The sequence below is a fragment of the Lolium rigidum genome, chromosome 4 (assembly GCF_022539505.1).
Source record: "Lolium rigidum isolate FL_2022 chromosome 4, APGP_CSIRO_Lrig_0.1, whole genome shotgun sequence".
NCBI classification, from domain to species: domain Eukaryota; kingdom Viridiplantae; phylum Streptophyta; class Magnoliopsida; order Poales; family Poaceae; genus Lolium; species Lolium rigidum.
Window position 1 is genome coordinate 168,802,823 of NC_061511.1, and position 18,344 is coordinate 168,821,166.

The 18,344-nt window shown below is 45.8% G+C and overlaps 2 protein-coding genes and 1 pseudogene across 2 annotated transcripts; all 3 read left to right on the plus strand.

Annotated features, from left to right (window-relative positions):
* The first annotated feature begins 1,126 nt into the window (after positions 1-1,126).
* On the plus strand, positions 1,127-4,758 carry LOC124706277 (RNA-binding KH domain-containing protein PEPPER). Its single transcript, XM_047237929.1, has 6 exons — positions 1,127-1,411; positions 2,163-2,421; positions 3,021-3,175; positions 3,252-3,515; positions 3,889-4,083; positions 4,189-4,758. The coding sequence occupies exons 1-6, from the start codon at positions 1,127-1,129 to the stop codon at positions 4,378-4,380; spliced, it is 1,350 nt and encodes a 449-aa protein (XP_047093885.1). The 3' UTR covers positions 4,381-4,758.
* Positions 4,759-6,001: 1,243 nt separating this feature from the next.
* On the plus strand, positions 6,002-8,488 carry LOC124647772 (annotated as a pseudogene).
* A 7,354-nt stretch (positions 8,489-15,842) lies between these two features.
* Positions 15,843-18,065, plus strand: LOC124708901 (probable glutathione S-transferase GSTU6). The gene is made up of 3 exons (XM_047240539.1): positions 15,843-16,222; positions 16,306-16,754; positions 17,990-18,065. Exons 1-2 carry the CDS (start codon positions 15,896-15,898, stop codon positions 16,675-16,677), a joined length of 699 nt encoding a protein of 232 aa, XP_047096495.1. The 5' UTR covers positions 15,843-15,895; the 3' UTR covers positions 16,678-16,754; positions 17,990-18,065.
* The last annotated feature ends 279 nt before the right edge of the window (positions 18,066-18,344 follow it).

The window sequence follows — 18,344 nt, forward strand, 5'->3', positions numbered from 1 at the left end:
CGGGCTAGTTTGGCATATATAGCCTAAGTTACTGCCGGCGCACCTATATGGCGGTGCGCCGGGGGTATTTTTTTAATTTTTTTCATCAAAATCTAAAACCTGAAAAAAGTCCTGTTTCTGTTTTCCAATTGACGAATCCATTTTTTGTCCAAACGGCCATAGGCCGTTGAATTCGGATAGGAAATTTCGCGTAGATAGATTTTGATATAAAAAAGTTTTTCATCGGAGGTCGTATGCAACCAAAAATCCCGTTTTACCGAAAGATGATGCCATTTTGCATAATATATCAAAATTCATTTTTTTAAAATTTCACTAAACCTAGATGACATATTACATGGGAATCTCAAAGGATTTATTTTTTTAATTTTCTATCATTTTCTTTTATTTTTTCGAAAACTGAAAAGGCGGTCGGGGGGAGGGGGGTGGGGTGGGGAACTGAAAATTGCAGCTCCCTTACTGCCGGCGCACCACCATGTTGGTGCGCCGGTGGTAGCTGCAATTTTCAGTTTGGCCCGGACCTGATTCGGCCTTATCCCCGACGCACTATTTTTTTCCTGCGCCGCCAGTATGGGGTCATCACCGGCGCGGCCGAAACATGGCGCGCCGACAGTATTTAGCACCGGCGGGCATCCTTTCTGGTGCGCCGGCAATAATATTTGCAGCTATAGGCCTTTTCCTAGTAGTGGCAGATTCATAAGAGTTGCCAACATCAACACCAAAGAAGTTGGAAATGCAAGGCTAAATCTATCTTGAAACAATGCAACCAAAATTATAGATGGTGTATCGATTCAAGCTTAGTGCAAAAAATGCATGCAGTCTTCAGGCTTATGCAAGTTTCAAAATTAACTCCCTTTCCCAATTTTCCACCTATATAATACTCAAAATTTCATGAGTGCAAAACACAAGATCGGTACACGCTCGGCGTCCCGGGTGGACCGCCATCGCCACCGCCAGGCCCAGACCGATAATAAAGAAGCCTAATCTCTAGCCCATATGAGCCCGTGAAAAAATCAATAATCCGCAAAGCAAAGCCAGATCTCGTGCACCTCCCACTTGACGGGTCTCCACGCCCGCCGCTGCAGTCCACACCCAAACCCTAGCCGTCGCGTCGGCAGCAGCCACCGCCATGGCCGACCCCGCCGCCGCCGCCGCAGCCGCTCCCACGGAGGTCGGCGCGCCCGCGTCGCCGCCCCCTCCGGCCGCCGAGGAGGCCGACGCCTCGGCGGAGGCCGTCCCGGAGGCCAAGAGGTGGCCCGGGTGGCCGGGGGACAACGTCTTCCGGATGGTGGTGCCCGTGCTCAAGGTCGGGAGCATCATCGGCCGGAAGGGCGAGCTCATCAAGCGTCTCGTCGAGGAGACCAAGGCCAGGGTCCGCGTCCTCGAGGGCCCCGTCGGCGCCACCGAGCGCATAGTGAGTACCCACCAGCAATCTCAATGTAGCACGCGTTTGAAAAGCCTTTGGATTCTTTTGCCTGTCAGGAATCCGATGTTGACTTGTTGGGGATTGAATTGCCTGATGGTTAGATTTCTTAGTACCATGGAATTACGATTTTATCTGTTGTCCAATTCGTGTTGCATCTGCATGTTAGAGAGGCCGCTCGAAACCTGGTTAAATAGGTTGCGTCACATAAGTACACTTTGAGATGATTTGCCTTGAAGTGTTCGGATTGTCTGAGCCTGCAGTGCTTCAATTGCTATTTTGGTTGGATGTTACACATGGGGGGTGGGGGGATGTGGAACGCTATAAAGACATCTTCTTAGGATGATTGGGTGCTTGTGTCATTTTTTGCATGACTGTCGCATTTATTCTGGTGAATTGTACATAAACATTCGAGAGAGGTGTGTTCTGTCTTAGGGAAGGGGAGATTTAAACGGGAGGGCATGGACATATTTGTAGTAGCCTTCACAATGTTTTCCAGAAAAGTGAGTTTCGTTTGTTTAGTGTGGTGCACATAGAATCATGTCATATGCTTGTTTTATTTACCATGCTGTTTCTTTTGGTACGATAAATGTGAAGTAAGAACTCTTTATGTTCTCGATGGTGTGAATCATTTTTATTATATTCTTCTGTAAGTTGGTATGTTATGTTGTTAATAACACTACATGCCCGATGGCCTCTTTTGGATTCACGGACTAAACCAATGGCTATTGGATATTTCCAGGTTTTGGTGTCTGGAAAAGAAGATCCAGGCTTAGAGCTGCCTCCAGCAATGGACGCTCTGATTAGAGTTTTCAAACGTGTCAACGGAATAACAGATGGAGCTGCTGAAGGTGCAACCCAGACAGCTACCGCACCTGGTGTGTGTGCTGCCCGGTTGTTGGTTCCTGGAGCTCAAGCAATTAACCTCATTGGGAAGCAAGGCGCTTCAATCAAGGCAATCCAGGAGGGCACGGGTGCTACAATAAGGGTTATCTCAGTCGGTAATATATCCTTGGCCGATGTATTTTAATACGAGTATACAATTGCGTTCATACATCAGTGATCGTCTTGCTGTTGGATATCAGAACTTCATTTTTTTTCCAATTTATTGTTATGATCAGTAGCAAGATTTAGCATTTCTATTAGTTCGATATTCCAGTACAAAAATGTTTCATCATATCGATAGTATTTGACTGGCCTCATGAGAGATAGACAGATAGTTCTTTTGATTTTTTCGCTTCTGCAATCAACACATACTTTGGTATGCTGCTCATTCAAAAGATCATCTGAAAAGGTGCTAGGAGATCTAGTTGGATATCTATATGGAGTACAACGTAAGAATGAACTGTATTCTACTCTTGGTCACAGAAGAAAAGATAACGAAATTCGAACAAGAAAATAACAACATAACATAATTTGTTAAAGGATCATATTTCTAGAGCTACAAAACTATTATGCACTTTAAGGACAAAGAAGAATATGCTTATTCATGGTATTATTTAATATCTCAATGCCCATTAAATTCTCTATTGCGTTGAGAATGCAAGAAGTCATGTATAATATATGCCATATAACTCACAATGGGTATAAATTTGTGTAGATGAGCGAGACCGGCCTTTCTATGTAACGGACGATGAAAGGATAGTTGAGATACAGGGTGAAACAGAGAAAGTTCTAAAAGCAGTGCAAGCAGTTTCTAATCACCTCCGGAAGTTTTTGGTTGACCATAGTGTACTTCCATTGTTTGAAAAGACTGTAAGCACATATATTTTAACTCATGTTATGCTTCCCCATATTGTTTCTAATACATTTTTTCCTATAATTTTATCAGAATGCCCCAGTAAGTCAAGATCGTAGTGCTGATACTTGGAGTGATATGCCACATCATTCAATTGTTTCTGCACAAGTAAATCACCAACCTGAAGTGCTTGATGAATACGCTCTTCCAATGAAAAGGGAGCATTTGTATCTTGAACGAGAACCGCTGGTAGAACATAACATTCATCGCTCGGGTGTGTCACTATATGGACGAGATCCTGCCTTGTCAGCATTACGACCTTCTGGAATGCATGGTGCTGGCCCTCTACTTACACAGGTATCTCTTGCCTATGGTTTTGCATGTATCTTCTTTTCTTTCCAGAAGATGTTAGGTTTAATAGCAATTCGTGGGCTTGCTCTTCCCAACTCATGATGTGGATCTTCTATTCCAGTTGGGCTATGCATCCCATTCACCAATATTTTCACAGGTCATGGTTTTGCATTCATCTTCTTTTCTTTCCAGAAGATGTTAGGTTTATTAACAATTTCTGGGTTTGCTTTTTCCCAAGTCATGATGTGGATCTTCTATTCCAGTTGAATATGCATCCCATTCACCAATATTTTCACAGATCATATAATAGTTGTTTGTAAGCAGACCCTAATATTTGTTTACGTTGAACTGTTGCTGATAAGAACAAATTGACATGCAGATAACCCAAACCATGCAAATCCCGCTTACCTATGCAGAAGATATCATAGGAGTCAAAGGAGCAAACATTGCATACATACGGGCTAACAGTGGTGCTGTTGTCACAATTCAAGAGAGTATGGGAAGCCCTGATGATATAACTGTTGAAATAAAGGGGACCTCGTCCCAAGTACAAGCTGCCCAACAGCTCATCCAGGTAATAGCACATCATACATCTTTTTTCATAATGCCATCATTTATATTTTTACTTGGTTTGTAGATGTTCTTATTTTGAGCTTGAAATCTTGTCCTCTTCATTCAGGACTCCTTGGCTGCACACAGAGAACCTGTGAGGAGCAGCTATGCAGGATTAGATCCATTATATAGGTCGAGCTACACACAGTATGGCAGTTCGACCTATCAGTCATCATCGCTGCCATCTTATTCTAGCATGGATGGCAGTGGATATTCATCATCAGGTCTGGGCGGATATGGTTCTACTTACCGGTACTAGCTGGCAGCTGTTCGTCATCAAGCTTGCGGCCACACTGTACCTGCCCCTGGGTGATCGTTGTATATGTCGGCAACATTTGCTCTGCTGACTTTATGTTCCTGTCGGTGGGACTGGTAGGGTCGTATCGTATCCCAGTTGTCTGTTTTAGTATCTACTTGGTTTATAGATGTTCTTATTTTGAGGAAGTTTGCTGTTCTAGTCTTGTGTATGCTGACTGATTTGATGACGATCACCTGTGCTGAAAGAAATGTAATTCATCTGTTGGTGCAATATTTGCATGGCGCCAGTTACTGAAAAAAGCATGACGTGGTATAATAGGACTGTTATTTGTTGGCATTGTGGCTCGATGCAACAGTAATTAGCTCCTCGAATTTTTAACTGCCTGAAGTTCCAAAATCTTGTGTTATGCTCAATTGCCTGTAGTTTTTGTAAATCTTGTCCAGACGAGAATGAAGAGTTTCTACCATCTGTTTTCTATAGGCAAAGGCTATTCTTACATCAGATTGTAGGTTAAATATCAAAAAATTGAAAAGAGAGCTTTATTATACATATTTTTAAATGGATCACTGAGATTGAGATTAAGCAACATGAACTTTGATCGGATAGACATATGTGATAACCAATACAATCAGTCATAGTGATAATACTTCTCTGTTCTGTCTCAATCTAAGTAACGTTACGTGGTAAAGATACAGAAGTTGACAGTTGGCCACAAAATAGAAGTTCCAACTGGGAAAAGCAGTCGGAGGCCATAGACAATCATATGCTGTGGCGCCAATGTCTTCGAAGATGGTAACGGGCTAACCGCGGCTCTGCAGTCCTTTTTCTCTAATCACAGACGCCGTGCTCAATTTCCGTTTCATCGTAAGATTTTACTCTCAAGAAGTCGATGCAGTCTTCTCGAGCTTTCATGCTTCCATTTCCGTTGCGGCCTAGGAAGATGCGCATCATCGTTAATATTCCATGGAATTTTGTTCAAGTTTATAAGCTAATTTAAACTAAAATACAGTACTGACCATCGGAGCGTGTACTTTTTTTCGATTTTTCCACAAGGCCTGCTACACCTAGTTGCCAAAATACCCACGGAAGATATGCGGCCCACTAGGGTTTTAGCCTTATTCCAATCGGTCATCATCAATTCGCTCGACCCGGGGACAAGAACCTCTATTCGCCGGGAGGCGGCGCCGAGCACTAGCGCGGCGGACGTCATCGCGAGGAGGAGGACGAAGGTGGGGATGCCCCTGTAACGTCGTTTCCATATTTTCCGCGCCGGCGGTCACGAATGGTAAGGGCTACTGTACTACTGCAGCGGAACTTTTGCGTACTTTGGATTCTCCCGGCATTAAAAGGGTTTGGGGGTTCAAATTACTTTAGTAGGAAGTAATAATTCTATAAAATTCTTGTAAAGGAAGAGGAAAAAATGTTAGTAAGTGCTTCAGAAATTTGTGCTTTCCCTCGAAACAGACTTCCTCTGTTTTTCAAACTTGTGCTTTCCCTGTGCATAATTTGCTTACAGCTGAGAAAAGTTACGATTTAGCTGCGGGATCGTGGGAGGGCTAAGCTGGTACCGATTCTCCCTCCCTCCTGCTGTCAAGACAAGCCGCCGCCATGCCTGCCGACGATGATGATGGGAACTATAGCCACCCCCTCACCCTTCCTCTTGTCGTCGTCCTTCTCCCTCAGGTATCCCACCTCTCCCCTGTTTTGCACTGTACCGTGCATTTCGTTACCTCGGCGAGTTCTTCTAACTAGTGGCATGCTTCGAGGGCATCAAAGTCTAGCCACCTCCGACCGACGAGGAGGCTGCCCATTAATAATCCACTGCGGCAGCAGACCTCTGTCAGCCGATACATGTATTATCCTGTCCCTTTACCTCCTAGTTTCTAATCCTCTCTAATTTCAACCTGTTACCACGTTACTAGTAATTTACTGAATGATTCTGCTTTCTTGGTGAAGCTTACACAAGAAGGTTCTGCGGAATGGGAACATAGCCAAGCTCCAAGTGGGCTATTTGTTTCCCAAGGTATTGTTGCATTATCATTTTTCTTTTGCTTCTGTTCTTGTTGATGCTATTGTGTTGGAGATTTGGGTTTCACTGTTGTAATCTCTCAAGTGCCCTTCAGATTGCCAGGAGGAGAACAACTCATTTGCTCAAGCATCCTGATGCTAAAATTATAAGCCTTGGGATAGGTGACACAACTGAACCCATTCCTGAGGTCATAACAAATGCCATGGCGGAGGTATCTTATTGTTTTTTTTAATTAATGAATTATAAGCTGTGTTGTTTTTTCATTTAACATAAGAGAAGGATTAGTTCATTCACTGAAAACATATTCCTAGATGTTCTACACGGGACTCACATGTTCGAAACAGTACATCTTTGCAGGAGTGAACTAACAATATTCATATGTTCACTGTGCTGCATAATGTCTCTTTTGCAATTCAATATTGTTCAATATATTGTTCTCTGATGGGTCTGCCATCTATATAAATGCAGAGAGCACATGCTTTATCCACAGTGGTTATGGAGCTGAACAAGGTGAAAAGGTACTATTGCTTCTCACTTTATCAGTGCTCCCTAAAAAGCGTACAATCAAACTTAACTAACTTTAATTTTTAATCTATGTTAAACTATTTAGGTTGGTTAGGTAAATATAATATCATTAGATTTGCCAGAAAAATATTTCTGCACTACAAGAGTTTATGATTTATTACAAACATATTCGTATAAAAAGTAATGATCAAGGTTGCATGCATGTTAGAGACCGTGGCCATATGGCCATATCTAAATTTCATCTGTTTGTGAATTTCGGGTGTAGCATTTTTCTTTCGATCCATCGGTAGACATCATTCAAGTAGGATAAGTACTATGTTAATCCATGTAGATTTACTAACATCGAATGGCATGTGATTCTCTGGTTCAAGGAGTTTTTTTTTTAAAAAAAATGTTAACTTGATGCTTTACGTTTTCTGTCTCGAGAGATCAAGTATCACAGTCGCTTGATAAGCTGATTCTTACTTTCATTTTACTAGAATATACTTTCGTGACTCTTGACTTCGCTGCTACATTGAACTTAAAGCTTATTTTGTCAATTACACGTGTGGGTTATTCCTTAACATGTTCCACCCTAAACTGTTATTTTTATCATTGTAAAATGGTGCATTAATTTTTGTACAGAAACTTAGGGCAACAATTGCTGCAACCTACTATAAGGATCTTGGTATTGAAGAAACAGATATATCTGTCTCTGATGGTGCAAAATGTGACATTTCTCGTCTAGAGGTTCAGAACATACCCTCTTCCTCCCCCTTTAAGTTTACTGTTTCAGTTGGCATAGTCATTGAGCATTTTTCTAATTCAACAGGTTCTTTTTGGATCTAATGTGAAGATTGCAGTCCAAGACCCGTCCTATCCTGTAATAATATTTTGCAATTTTGTTTTAACCTTCAGTATTTGTGGTTTCCCAACCTGAATGATGTGTGTGGCGATATGATACTTTTGTACCTTTGTCCATTGTAACTTTGATTTTTTTGCTTTGATTTATTAGGCTTATGTTGATTCAAGCATTATCATGAGGCAAACTGACTTATATCAGCAGGTTATTCAGAAGTATGGAAATATTGAATACATGCAATGCAGTTCTGAAAATGGAATTTTCCCTGATGTCTCAAGTGTCGCGCAGACAGATAATAACATTCTTTTGTTCACCCAACAATCCTACTGGCGCTGCTGCATCTAGGGACCAGCTAACACAACTAGTCAAATTTGCAAAGGACAATGGGTCCATAATAGTCTATTTTTTTTTTTTTGAACACAAGGGTCCATAATAGTCTATGATTCTGCTTATGCCATGTACATATCAGATGACAGCCCAATGTCCATCTTTGAAATTCCTGGAGCAAAGGAGGTAGGCCCCATGGTTCAAGATTTAACTCCTTCACGCCAACTTTTGGAAATTTTAATTATTTTCAAAACATATTTGGTCCTGTGTTCTGAGAGTTCACAAATTGTCTCCATTGAATACTTCAAACAAGACTTGTGTCATTATGGTATTTTGATGTGTAGGTTGCCCTTGAGACAGCATCGTTCTCTGATGGTCATCCATAGGCGATGGTAGAGGGACCATGTTCTGGCTGGACCCGTGATTGGGGGCTAGTCCCATCTGCCTGGACTTCCCGGACCTATTCGCTATTTGCGCCGACCCACCCTGTCTTGTCGCCGACGTCGCTCAGAGGGGCTGGGATATCCTGTTCCGTCGCGGGCTTACCCAGGGAGAGGCCCTGAGTCTGGCCCGGCTGCGGAACCTCCTCCCGGACGCCTTGCCGGGAGGACTAGATTCGCCTTCTTGGCGCTCGTCGCCCTCCGGTTCGTTCTTCGTGCGGACTGCGTATAGGGCCTTGTTTAGGGGCCCCCGTTGCCTTGGACGGCCCCCTTTTCAAAGCCCCCATCCCGCTTAAGACGAAGATTTTCTTATGGCAGCTGCTTAGGGATCGCCTTCCCTCTGGGGTGGAGGTTGCGAAGAGGCACGGGCCGGGCGACGGGCTTTGTCCATTGTGTGCGGTCCCGGAGACGACGACCCACATAATGTTCTCTTGCCCTGCGGCCCGCTTCCTCTGGAGCTTCCTCCAGGAGGCACTGGGGCCTGAGTGGCAGGCCTCAGTCCTCGGTGAGTTTATTGAGGCCCACGCGAACAACACCGGAAGGAGGAGGCGCCTCTTCTGGCTGGTGTTCGCGGCCTTAACCTGGACTCTTTGGACTGTGCGTAATAAGATGGTCATTGAGCGTATCCTCCCTCGACGCGCTTAGTGGTACCCGTTGTGTAGGCAGCGGGACAGGGAGCGCCTGGACGGCATGTTGGAGGATCTTCTTGCGGCTGCCCGTCGCCTTTCTACGTCGTCCAGCCTCTGAGTGACCCTTCTCTTTGGGGTTGTATCGCTTTTCTAGTTCGTTTGGGCATGTTGTGCTGTTGCCCCAGCAGACTGTTGTTGTGTGTGGGGTTCTCGTGGTCTTGTATCTGAACCTTGTATGGATGTGGTTGCTTTATTTATAAAGCGGGGCGAAAGCCTGTTTCGAGGAGTCGCTAAAGACTTCAACCGCATAGTCTGCACTTCCTTCAACGGCGCATCAACCATCTCTCAAGCAGGTTGTTTGGGCTGCCTCTCTCCAGAGGGTCTGAAGGTAGAATCTCACTGCTTCAAATCTTTTTGTTGTTCTTTGCATTGTTTCTTCTCATCCCTGTTCCCATGCAGGCTATGCAAGACGTTGTAGGATTCTACAAGGAGAATATTAATATTATCATTGACACATTTACGTCACTCGGGTTCAGTGTCTATGGTGCCAAGAATGCTCCTTATGTCTGGGTGCACTTCCCTGGCCGTGGCCTGCAGGTCCTCCTACTCACCTCAATGAGAAAAAAATAGAATTTCTTTATCATAGTCACTTAGCCAACGGTCTTTCCCTTCCCTTGGTAGACCATTTCTTTAGCTTATCGTTAGAGACACTTACCTTCATATAGGTGCATGCTTGAGGATATCTGCCGGAGAAAAAAAAAGATGAGATTCTATACATTTGTTAACATCAAAACCAATATGTTTTAGTGTGATAAATTAACACTTTTTAATGAATTTGGCAAACTAATAGTTGGTTGCACTTACCAAACAGTTACGAGCTTCCTGTATATGGTTTCAATGCAAACCCAAGAAAGATAACTTCATGGGAGGATGTGGTTACCACTAATTTCTTCTACTCCTTAGCCCGGTAAAATAAAAGGTCATCATTAGTAATTTTGTGCATGAGAATAGATGTCCAAATAGTTTATTATTTGTTTTATACGGCATTTCTAATCTGCACAATCTTCTAGAAGAGGTTTTGAGATATTTTCTGATATTTGACATGCATAGTTAACTCGAGGAAAGTTCAGGATTCATGTAAACTATGCTCGAGCAGCAACAACTTCTTACATATATGACTTCGAGCAACAACAAGGATTGTTATAGTGTCCTGAGTAATAGAACACACAAAGAACACACCAACCTCATCGCCATCAATTGTAGACATAATTTCATCATATGCGGTCTTCAGATCCTTGTCCCCCACTTGATAGATGTGTGTCCTCGTCACTAGGCTCAATGGTGGACTCATTGAGGATCTCCTGCTATCAAATTTCTCATAAAAAAACAGGAAGAGGAAATGACCTTATGTCCTTGCTATTGACTGTAGCATATTCCTGATATCTATCGTAAACTTTTGCTCAACTATAACTTCGGATCAAGTGTTGTGAGTCAAAGATTTAGGCCATAGTAGATTGCACAAGATAATATTGGGACACATACCAACAAATCATTGAAATTTTTTAAGCTCATTATCCAAGTGAAGTCACCATTATGCCATATTTGTCAAACATATATAATTATGTACTATTAAATGTTTGGGTTGTGCTCAAAATAACTGAACCGGCAACTTAAAAAGCAAATCTATCTCAACTTGACCAAATCTTTAACAACTTGTGGGAGGTTGGCTTCACACTCGTTGTCCTTGTACGTAAGCATGTGTACCAACACATTTTTCCATAGGACGTAACCATCGTGCACATGCATTATATATAACTATTACGAAGAGCTCGCATTTGTAGTTAACATGAATATTGACTACTCATCATGGCATTTGTTTTTGTAACTTATTTACCATTCCACCATCGCATGAATTTTTGAATAAAAAATCCAGACATTTTGTTATAGAGATGTACACATTGTTGTTAGCAAAAGTGTAGATAAAATATTAAAAACAACTTGTAATGTCATGGATTCTAAACTCTCATGGTTTTTGGCAATCCAACTGGTGTGATAAGATGCCGTAAGAAAACGTAGTCATTCTAACCAGTTATTGCAACATGAAGAGCATGTAAAGGTGGAATAAAATATCTTTCAACTTTAATTTATTTTTCTTTTGTAGTCATGTTTTTCGCACTTGCGTGTTCGTTCACCCAGGTTAAACAAAAATAAACTGAAATTGCTAGTCATACGATATGGTATCAAAATTTGCATATACTTGAATTTAGAAATAACGTGTATGCGATGACTCCTCGAGTTGCAAGAGGTGACATGGAAGCACATCCGTCGCTAGTCAAACATTCTTCCTATGTTGTAGTCTTGAGTGTCAAACGGTAGATGAAGCCTTGGGTCTCTCATTAACATTAACTTAGTCACTATTTTCTGAGATGAGAGTAAGTGTTACTGGAATTATGAATTATATGTCGATGTCGTGTAAGATGAACTTAACATAAATAATATCGCAAAGTGATCCATATAGTGATATGGAATGTCACTCAACTACTGGTGTTTGTCTTTAGCGTTTACTCGTACAACATGTTGAAACAAGAGGTGTCTATACCATGATTATCCTTTCAGAAAGTCTTATAGTTGTGTGAGACTTCAAGTTTAAACACCTCTAAAGGATAACCAGGGTATAAACACCTCTTGTTTGAACATTGCCATACGGGTAAATGTTACAGTCAAACTCCAATGGTTCAGTGACACTCCAAATCACTATATGGATCTCCAATTTCGCGATAGTATTAATTTATGTTAGGTTCAATCAGCCATGAGAAACCCAAAGCTTCATCAACCATTTGACACTCAAAGCTACATCGTAGCGAGAATGTTTGACTATTGGCCAGGGTTGTGCTTCCATATCTCATCCTGCAACTTGGTAAGACTGCTATTTTGATATAACTATTTGAGTCGTTGCATACACATTGTTTCTAAACCCAAGTTCTTGCAAATTTTGATACCGTATCATACAATTGGCCTTATTAATCTAATTTTGTTTAACCTGGGTGAACAAACTATTACTGTACGTGATCCCATTCCTTTGACAAACGTAAGTGCAGAAAACAAGGCTACAAAAGAAGATAAATTAAAGTTGAAAGAAATTTTATTCCACCTTAACATTGCTCTTCAAGCGGCAGTTTGTTGCTAGAATGACTATGTTTTCCTATGGCATCGCATCACACTAGTTGGATTGCCAAGAAACTATGACATGTTAGGATTCATAACATTAGAAGTTGTTTCCAATATTTTATCTACACTTTTGCTAACAACAATATGTAAATCTCTATAACAACATGTCAGTATTTTTGGTTCTAAAATTATGCGATTGTGTAATGGTAAATAAGTTACACGAGCAAGTGCCATGGTGAGTATTCAATATTCATGTTAAGTATAAATGTGAGCTCCTCGTGATAGTTACATATAATATAATGCATGTGCATGATGGTTAGGACCTATGAAACAATGTGTTGGTACACATTCTTACATACAAGGACAACCAGCGTGAAGCCAACCTCCCGCAAATTGTTAAAGGTTTAGTTAAGTTCCTAGGGATAGATTTGTTCCTTTTAAGTTGTCGGTTTTGTTATTTTGAGCACGACCTAGACATTTAATACTGCATATATGTGTGACCATTGTGTCATATTGTTGGTTTCACTTAGATAATGAGCTGAAACTTCTTCAAAGATTTGTTGATATGTGTCCTAATATTACATGTGTGCAATCTACTGTGGCCCAAATTTTTCACTTACGATAATCGATCCGAAGTTGTAGTTGAGCAAAAAGTTACAATAGATATCAGGAATATGCTTGTCAATAGCAATGATATAAAATCTTTCCTCTTCCTAATGAATTTGATAGTGCCACCGGTGTGGCGAGTGAGATCCTCAACAAGTCTACCATTGAGCCCAGTGACGAGGACACACATCTATGAGTAAAGTGGGGGATACAGAGCATCAGAGACTGTGCTGATGTTCAAAATCGCAAGCAATCATTCGACCATGCCGGCAAACGCAGCAACCCAATGGAGACCAGGAAAAATGCATCAGATCCGGTGGACGTTTTTTGGTCTCTTTTATAGATATCTATTGTTCTCGTGGAGTGGTAGGATACCTGGCAGAACGTTAGGCTGATCATAGTAGAGTGCAAGTTAAACTATTAAAATAGTACTAGTTCATGTTACTACCTTAATAGGTGTGGCAACAGAATATTTTTATTTATTAATTTAGTTATACTATTATTTTAATTATCTCTTTTCTACTTAACTACTTGTCATATCATTTTGTGTCTTAAGTTACTCTACTTTATCGACCTGGCCTCTGTCATGTTGGGAAAAAACCGTTGGATAAGTTTATAAGAGCATCTCCACCGGCAGCCTCCAAATAGGTGCCGACAGGAGCGCTGGCAACTCCGTTTGGGGGCCGCCGGCACAACATCCTCTATTTGGGGACGCTGCTCCCACACCGGCGCCGGCAGCCCCGATACAATTAGTAAATCAAATTGAAATGTTGAAAACGATATTCATACAAAGCTCGAACGAAATTTGTACAAATTTAACGCGAATTGAAACTAAAAAACTAAAAATAAACATCTATCGGCACGGGGAGTCGAAGGCGCTGAAGTCCAGATTGTTGCCGCTGGATGTCCCGAAAGACCAGCTGCCGGCGTCGTCGACCTCCTCCTCGTCGGCCTTCTCCTCCTTTGGTGCCGGCAGCTCCGAAGGTCCGGCGAGGTCGACGTAGTTGGCGCCGTGGTGCCTGGCGGACCACACCGCCGCCTGCCGCGGGTCGATCATGATATGTCGGTAGTCTTCGTCGACGGAGCGGCCGACAATGTACTGCATGGCGGGGAATCATCCTCGTCGCCGTCGCCACGGAGCGCCGCCTGCGCCTTGGCCTCCTTCTCCCACCATTTCTTCTCCGTCGGCGGAAGTGGTGCGAGGCGTCCTCCTTGACGCGGGAGCGGCGGTCCAACCCGTCGTCCGACGAGCCGGAGCAGAGGACGCGTGCCTCGCGTCGTCGCGGATGACGACGCCTCCGGAAGGAGGCGCGGGCGCGGCCGAGCGCGTGCGCGCGATGGCAGACGATCCGGTGCTTGAGGTTCCGGACGCCGCGGTCCGTTCTGGCGCCCTCGGGGCCGTAGGCGGCGGCGCCATGTTCGCCGCCTGCGGGAAATAGACCGGCTCCCGTTGCCAGCCGACGCGTGGCCGGAAGCCGTACTCGTGGAGCGTGTCGTCGACGTCGCGGCCGTACCACCAGGCATGGCGGCCGACGTTATTGAAGCGGCCGCCCGATGGGTTGTGCGTCCGCGCGAGCTCGATGGCGCGCTCGTCCTCACAGCGCCCTGCCCAGGATGGGCTGTCGAGGGCGTTCTCCTGCAGGCTCCTCTCCTCCGGCGTCATCTTGGCCCGCCGTTCCTTGGCGAGGACCCGCGTTTGCCGGTACTCGCGGTGGCGGCGGCACGACGAAGCTGCCGTTGGAGACGTGCCAGCCGTGTGGCAACTTGTACTATACTGGCACGGGGATGCGGTGCCAGTACATCACGTCGGCCTCGTCGAACGTCAGTTGCGTCGAGCGGAGCATGCCGCCGCCGCCGGCCTGGTCGTTGTGCGCCATCACGTCGGCGGAGTGCGTGTGGGTGGTGGTTCGCGCGGAGGTTGAGAACGGCGGCGGCTAGGGTTGGACGGCGGGGAAAAGAGAGAAGTGCGTGCCGGTGGGGTTTTATGGGAGGCGGCGGACGCGCATTGAAGGCGCGTGGGTAAGGTAGGTGGACGCCGCGTGTCCAGTCGCCGCCCTCGCCATTTTGGTTTCCGCGCGGGAGGCCATTAACGCCGATGACCAACCTCCGCGCATCGTTTCCGATGTGAACCGCCGCGTCCCCTCGCTGATAAGGCACCCCCACCTGCGAAAAACGTCGTTCCGCGAGGCGCCGGCGCGCCCGATTCGCGCCCTTGGCGAAGGGACCGGCATGGGGTTGCCGGTGATTCTATTGAGCTCCAAAATTGGCCGGCGCCGTTTGGGGCGCGCCGGTGCGAGCCCATTTTCGCTCCCGGCTCCCAAATTGCTATCGGGACCGCTATCGGACCGTCGGTGGAGATGCTCTAATACTCCATAGTATATTAGAAAAAGGTACCATAGAAAACCTCAACCAAAACAATGAAGAAATCCGGGGATGAATAATACTCCGAAGGCAGGTGTCAACACTCCAGTGGAAAAGGGTTGACCAACTATGGCTGCGTCACTGATGATGAACACGCCCACGCACTACGGCTTCCCAGTACCCGAACAGCCACAGTGTCCCGCAGGCATCCTGCTATATAAAGAGCTGGGCTCCTTTGATTTGAAGGATAGGAAAAATATAGGAATAGGAAAGGTATAGGATTGGAATGGCATGTCTACTTGAATCCTATAGGAAGATGAAGTTTGTTTGATTGTAGCGAAGGAATTTTTCCATGAGGTATGGGCTAATGCTTGTTTCCTATAGGAATTACACTACAAGATCCCTATAGGAATTTTTCCTATAGGCTATGTTCCTATGAATCAAACAACATGTATAGGAAATTTTCCCATAGGAACCAAATCCTACACAATTTCTATGCAAATCCTTTGAATCAAAGGAGCCCTATTGTTTCACAGGAAGGAGCACAAGTGGAACACAATTACTACTAGCAGCAAGCAAGAAGAAAAGAATGGCAGGTGAAGGAGATCTGAAGCTGCTCGGTGGGGACGCGAGCCAGTTCGTGGCCCGTGTTCGCATGGCGCTCAACATGAAGGGAATGCGCAGCTACGAGTACATCGAGCAGGACCTCTTCAACAAGAGCAGCCTCCTCCTCCAGTCCAACCCGGTGCACAAGAAGGTGCCCGTGCTCATCCACAACGGCCAGCCCATCTCCGAGTCGCTGCCCATTGTCGAGTACGTCGACGAGGTCTGGAACACCGCTGGCGCACCCATCCTCCCCGCCGACCCCTACCAGCGCGCCGTCGCTCGTTTCTGGGCCGCTTACACGGACGACAAGGTGTGTATATCACAAACATCCATTGACAAAAAACCGGTGTTCTTTTGTTCTTCCGTGCCAATGTTGTAGTGTGTTTCCTGCAGCTGCTCCGTGCCTACATTGGCGTTAACATAGCGGCGACAGAGGAGGAGAGAGCGGAGAAGGTTAACGACACGGTTGCGGCAATCAGTCAGCTGGAGGCGGTCCTGGCAGATGGCGGGAAGGCCTTCTTCGCCGGCGACAGCGTCGGTTACCTGGACATTGTCGTGGGATGCCATTTGTCCTGGCTCGAAGCCTTCAGCAAGATGTACGGCGTGGTGTTGCTTGACGCGGCCAAGAGTCCGATCTTCGCCGCGTGGGCGGCGAGGTTCGGGGAAACGGAAGCGGTGAAAGGGGTGGTGCCGGAGACAGACACAGTGGCGGAGTACGCCAAGAAGCGTCGGGCTGAAGCTCTCGCTGTAAAGCGAAAGAACTAGTGATGGAGAATGTTGGATCGGTTGAATCCCATATCTCGCGGCAAAGACATCGACAGATATATTTTCTTTGAATAAAGGGGAGTGCTGGGCGTCCCCCGGGGGATTAGAATTCTAATCCCCCTGGTCCCCAACCATCCGATCAACAGATCTGGGACGTTTTCGGCCGTCCGATCAAACCAACCAGCCCTCTCTCCCACTTTTGCTACCATAATGCACCAAAGTAGCAAAAAACGTTTTAATTGTAGCAAACTCTATTTTCACCTAAAAACACAGATCTCGCCGGAGACTTGCCGGAGACCCACCGGAAACCTCGCCGGAGACTTAGTAGCAAAAAGTATATGCTATAGTAGCAAAAACACACAAAGATTGTAGCAACCTTTTTTTGCTATGGTAGCAAAACCAACCTCGCCGGAGACCTCGCCGGAGAATTTGTAGCAGAAAAATATACTATTATAGCAAACACCTATAACAAATGTAGCAAAACCTAATTTCAATGGATTCTCGGTGGAGAGATTGTAGCAAAAAAAAGAATATTGTAGCGAAACCACAAAACCAAAGTAGCAATAAAAAAAATTGTAGCCTCAAAGCTTCTAGCTCCATGGCGAGGGCGATAGCCATGGCAGTTGGAGAACTTGTGTAGCAGCGCCGACGGATTTATGTAGCGAGGAACGTCGGCCTTTTGTAGCGACAACAACGACTTTTTCTAGCAGGGACGCTCACGGCAGCGCCGCCCTAGGCGAGGGACTCGCGAGGTCGTCGCCGGCGGAAGGGACATGAGGCGCTTGGGGGAGCGGGAGCGAAGAGCCGGGCGGAGTTCGACGGTGTGGACCACCCGGAGGCGCGCGTGGTCGTCGCGGCCGGGAGGTGCGCGTGGTCTTCACCGGCGGCGGGGACCGGGAGGTGCGCGGCGGCGCGGGAGCGAAGCGTGGCGGAGGAGCAGCTGCGCGGCGGAGGAGTAGCAGCCGCGGCGGCAGAGGAGCGGCAGCCCGGCGCGCGGAGGAGAAGCGGCCGCGGCGAGGGACCGGGAGGAGCGGCGGCCGCGGAAGGGAGGAGTAGCGGAGGGGCAGCACGGTCATGGCGACGGAGGAGCGGCGACCGCGGAAGCCCGGCGCGTCGGCCGGGGGAGCCCGACGGCGGAGGAGAAGCAGCGCCGCTTTTGAGGATTTCCGTTCGGAGGATGAGAAACGAGTGAAGGAGGTTGGAGGAGATAAGGCAGATAGGTGGGGCCCGCCAGGACGCGTGGCGCACCAAGAAGGAGGAGGATCGGAGCGCTGTTCCCCCGGGGGAACCTCAGCGTTTCCCTTGAATAAAGCTACCTAATTCTGTTTTGGTTGTTCCATCTACCCCTATCTATCCACAGTATCTATCTATCTGTGTCTGTCTATTTATATGACTATCTATCTATAGTCTACATCACGTCAAGAGTTAGAAGACATCAAGAAACGCCCCAAAAGAAATGCAAAACTTTCATGGTCATTCTACTATTTTTTTTTATCAGAGTTCAATGAAGCTTGACTCTTTTGGTAGTTCAGTTCTGCTGATAAGCGGGAGAAAACCCTAAAACCGCGCCGCCGCCACCCCTCTCTCCCCCTCCCCTCCCTCGCCGCCGCCAGGGGACGCGGCCAGGCGAAGCCTGGTCGTCGTCGGCGGGGACCTCTCGTCCTCTC